The 5,000-nt window shown below is 47.4% G+C and overlaps 1 protein-coding gene across 1 annotated transcript in view; it reads right to left on the reverse strand.

Moving 5' to 3' along the window:
• Nucleotides 1-5,000, reverse strand: part of ephb6 (eph receptor B6) — a gene marked incomplete at both ends in the record, with an annotated part of 40,411 nt that overhangs the window by 18,108 nt on the left and 17,303 nt on the right. The window contains 3 exons of the mRNA XM_080540194.1: nucleotides 1,568-1,863; nucleotides 2,081-2,247; nucleotides 4,339-4,611. Of these exons, the coding sequence (XP_080396320.1) occupies nucleotides 1,568-1,863; nucleotides 2,081-2,247; nucleotides 4,339-4,611 (736 nt within the window). The remainder of the gene's footprint in view (nucleotides 1-1,567; nucleotides 1,864-2,080; nucleotides 2,248-4,338; nucleotides 4,612-5,000) is intronic.

The following is a 5,000-nucleotide window of genomic DNA, read 5'->3' on the forward strand; positions in this document are numbered from 1 at the left end:
TTATCCCTCCACTCCCTCTCTCTCTCCCCCTGCGGTTTGTGTCACTTGTTCACAGACGACTGGCCATTACATCACTATGACCTAAATGTGTCATATCCCTCGCTCTCCCTCCCCCATCTCTCTCTCTCCCACCCACTCTCTCTCTCCCTATATTCTTTCCTGTGTTTTCTGATATTTTCTCTCTATTACACTTTTTTTCCATTGACCCCCACCAGGTAAATGTGTGTGTGTGTGTGCGCTCAAACGTGTCTGTATCTGCGCATGTCTGTGTGTTCCTATATGTGTACGTGAGTCTGTGTGCCTGTGTGTATGCGTCTGTGTGTGCTTGCGTGAGTGCGTCTGTGTGTGCGTCTACGGTCTATGCATCTGTGTGTGCTTGTGTGAGTGCGTCGTCTGTACTGGGTCAAGTGGGACTTGTTGATGCAGTCATTGACAAGCTCTAACAAGCTCTCTCTTATTCCCCCAAGTTGTGCTCTTTTTTCATCAACCAGTTAAAACCTCTCATCTCCCTCACACTCATCAACGTGCATAGTAACTTGAGCTCATATATATTATATCGCCTTCCACAGAGACACATTAACACTCAACAGATACACATATTGTATATACAAACACACCATAACCACCAAGTCACAAAGACATACAAGACAGACACACACGTAGATAGATATACTATATTACAGACACACGCGCATGCACACGCACACACTCACACACACACACACACACACACACACACACACACACACACACACACGCACACTCACTCACACACAATAGGACAATTGTCCATCCTTGCTCATCCCTCTTCTCCTGTCCTCCCCCTCTCCCCCCTGGCCTCCCAGTCAAACAGAGATGTTGATCAGGGTGACAGGAGCTCCGTCCCATATTGATCCAGACAGTTAGTGACACAGGGGGACATGTGGGAGGGGAGTGGAGTGGAGGGACTCCAGCCCAAAACTTTCAGGATTAAGGAAATTGTTATTCCTTTGACATCATGTTTGTGTCTGTTTGTATGTCCTTCCTGGATAGGACTTGAGATGGCAATCCGATTCCGAGTGACAGCATTCTAACCTAAATGCACATTTTCTATGTATGAGTCAGACCATGGCTTGGCTTAACTAGCGAGTGTGTCATTGATTTTCAACAACATTGACATATTTAACATTTTCTGAAGTTCTGAATATATATATATATTATTTTTTAATATGCCGACTTGTTTCCCGTGTTCACCAGCTGCTGTCACATATGGATATAAAATATGATGGTGTATTGATTATTGTATCGGTGCTCTCTCTTAGCCAGGGGTCGGCTCTAAAAGAGATCAATATTGGGTTTTGACTAATCAGACTAATCAGCTTAGGTGAGTTAAAAAATAAATAAAAAAAGAGAAAGAACATTCTCTGTTATTGTTTATGGACAATGTACTGCATAACAAAGTGCAAAACTAGTTTTATAATCTCCCCCACGGATACTAGTTGTTGTTGTTATGTCCTGTTGTGTACATGTCTCTGTGAAATTCAATAAAAATATTAACCATAAAAAATTTAAATAAAAAAAAACTCACCTAAGCAGGCGGATCCGTTGAGATTGGGCTCGTACCCGTCATCGCAGATACACCCGCCCACCGGCACTATCCAATCACCTTCTGTGTTGCAGTGCATGCGAGGGGCCGTGCCTCCTTGTGATTGGCTGTGGGCGACGCACGTCCCGCTCACCGGCACCAGGGCGGTAGCCTCCATCCCCGAGGGTGTCGCAGGGTAGGACGCCAAATAGCGATTGGTCGCTGGGCAGCGGCGGTAGAAGATGGACACGCCCATGAGAGACACGCAGGCGCCACTGTCGACGACGGCCAAGACGAATCTGAGACAAGAGGTCAGAGAGGTCAGAGTCACCTCCAGCGACATGATCAGAACTACATGGAAAAACACATGATACATAAATATGTTGAGGTATGATATGCTGTATGTACACATTATTTTTTGATTAATTGATTGGCTGAAATTGACATTTCAGCAGGAGATACTGATACAGATAAAATAATGATTAGCTCTCTCTCAGGACGGGTTGTCATGGTTACCCGTTGCGCGTGAGCGGAGCGAAGCTGCGGGTCTTGATGTTGACGCGGCGGTAGCGGTCCGGTTGGTACTGGTGGGGCAGACTGGGCTCCACCTTACTGAAACTCTTATCTGCCGCAACGGTGTCTATCTTCACCCAGCCCTCCCTCGTGTCTCCCCCGCTAGACGGCTGGAGACAGGGAGGAGAGAGGAGGAGGGGAGGGGACAGGAGAGGGGGGGAGAGGGGGGGGGGGACAGGAGGGGAGGAGAGAGGATGGAGGAGAGAGGAGGAGAGAGGATTAGGAGAGGATGGAGAGAGGCAGGAGAGAGGAGAAAGAGAGGGGGAGAGAGAGGATAGAAGAGGGAGAAGCAGGAGAGAGGAGGAGAGGAGAGGGAGGGGACAGGAGGGGAGGAGAAGTGAGGGAGGAGAGAGGATGGAGGAGAGAGGATATAGGAGAGGATGGAGAGAGGCAGGAGAGAGGAGAAGAGAGGGGGGGAGAGAGAGGATAGGAGAGGGTTAGAAGCAGGAGAGAGGAGAGTAGAGGAGAGGGATTTGAGAGGGAGGAGAGAGGAGAGGGAGGAGGGGGTGGAAGAGATGGATGATAGTAGGATGGGAAGAATGGACAGATGAAGGCCATGAAAAAAGAAAGACAGATGGAAAAGAAAAAGAGAGGGATCGAGAGAAAAAGGAGAGGAATGTAGGAAAGGAAAAAAAGTGGGGTGGTGGAAATGAGAACAAGTTTGATGACAGATGGAAAAACAGGGATACAGAATGGAGAGAAAAAAAGATAAACAAGGGGGAAAGAGAGAGAGAGAGAGAGATGGAAAAGAGCGGGTGGGGGGGTACAGTAGGATTAAATATGTAACAGTTACACTAGTTTTCAGTAAAATGCTTTACTCCCAAATATATGTATGAGTAGGCAGCACTAATCACTACGAGTATAAATACTGATCACACACACACACAACCCCAGTGGGAGTCCATGTTCCTCATCCACTGTTCCCCTCACTGTCCCACCCTCAAAACTGACTGAAAGGCTTCGGTCACCGTGCCTTTTCACGAGCTGCACCCCGCCTCTGGAACTCTCTCCCTCCCTCAACCACTCAGAGACTCACCCTCACTCCTCACTTTTAAATCCCACCTCAAAACCTACCTGTTCTCCCATGCCTACAGCCTCCCCTACCCCTACCCATCTCCCCCAACCCTGCCCCCCCCCCCCCCTACCCGTTCACTAACTCTGTGTTCCATGTGCCCATGTTATCTGTTGCTTGTTGTGTCTCTGTTTTCCGTTTCTCCCATATTGCCATGAATTATTATTATTATTATTATTATTATTATTATTATTATTATTATTATTATTATTATTATTATTATGTTGAACTCTCCCTAGAGAGCCTCTCAAGGCTGTCAGGGTTTCCTGCCGTTTCGTGCCGCTCCACACTCTGCGCTTCTCTCCGGTTCAACTCATCAGGTTTTTATTTGCATTTTTAAACAGCATCTTATTTTCCCCAAGGAAAGAAATGTATTCATATACCAGAATACCGTATGATCCATCCTTCTGTGAAAGCAGCACACGATAGCTGACGCAATATGGAGCTCAGCACTTTATATTGCCTCTCAAAAAAAAAAGACTTCCAGGGAGGATGTCACTGAATACTACTACAAGCCCTGAGGGTAAGTCCTAAAAAAGCATGGGATATGTACTTGATTTTTTTTACTTCAAGAGGCTTGGGGGGGTATGAAGGTTTGGAGAAAATACACACAGAAACAAATGTGTTTCTCTTTTTTTTTAGAACCACTAATGTCCCTTGAGCAATCACCATCATCGATGTATCGTCATCTCTCATCATTCACTGAAGTTGGATGATGGGATATACTGTAATATAGTTAATGACTGTTGCTGTCCCTCTGTGGAATGATGGGAAATGTAGTTACAGTTATTGTGGACATATGGCGCTTTTCCACTACAGGGCCGACCCGGGTCAGCCTGGGCTGGCCCTGTTCTTTTGCCTTTCTCCACTGCCAACCGAGCCGGACCAGGCCACAGTACCCGTGCCATTTTTAGTTCCTGTTCGGGATGGGTAGCGAAAGTTGGGGAAAGGTACTTTTTTGCCAGGCTGCGTGTGACGTGTGACGCTGCACACCGTTGATTGGTCAATGGAAATCGTCATCCCATGTTCATAGATTTCTTCGCTAACCGCCATTTTTAAATACCACAACAGATTTCGCTCTCTTACTGTTTCTGTAATTACTTAAGTAAATAGATAGTCTCTGCCTCACCTCTGCCGCCCATGTCCTCTCCAGTTCCCTCTGAGAGTCGGCCTGTTTGTAGTAGAGCGTGATCGTCTCGCGGCAGGAGGGTGAAGGCGAGCGCAAGCTGGCGCAGTCCCGCACGGAGAAACGCAACGTCACGAACACCCGCGGAGCCGAATGACGCAACAGGAAGGGCGTGGCCAGCCAGTTGTCCTGCTGACGAGGGTTCTGGTTGACGTTGCACACCTCGAAGGTCCGGATGAGCTTCCCCCGGTCGTCCAGAACACTTACCTCATCCCACTAAAAAGAGTGAGAGAGAGAGAGAGAGAGAGACACACACACACACACACACGCACGCACGCACGCACGCACACACACACACACACACACACACACACACACACACACACACACACACACACACACACAGAGGCACAGAGAGAGACACAGAGAGAGTGAGAGAGAGAGAGAGAGAGAGAAAGAGAGTCAAACAATTGTGTACATAATATTACTAACCCCAAATATTAGACTTATGAACTTGAAGTGGACATACTGCTTTCATGGCTGAAATATGATCTTCCACAGGTGTGACTGAGTACAGTATCACCATGGAGATGACGACAGATGTTGATAGAGTCCACAGAGAGCAGCATACACCGCTAGGAAGGCATACGTGTATGGTGTTGTAT

The sequence above is a fragment of the Nansenia antarctica genome, assembly GCF_963989245.1.
Source record: "Nansenia antarctica genome assembly, chromosome: 10".
Taxonomy (NCBI): Eukaryota; Metazoa; Chordata; class Actinopteri; order Argentiniformes; family Microstomatidae; genus Nansenia; species Nansenia antarctica.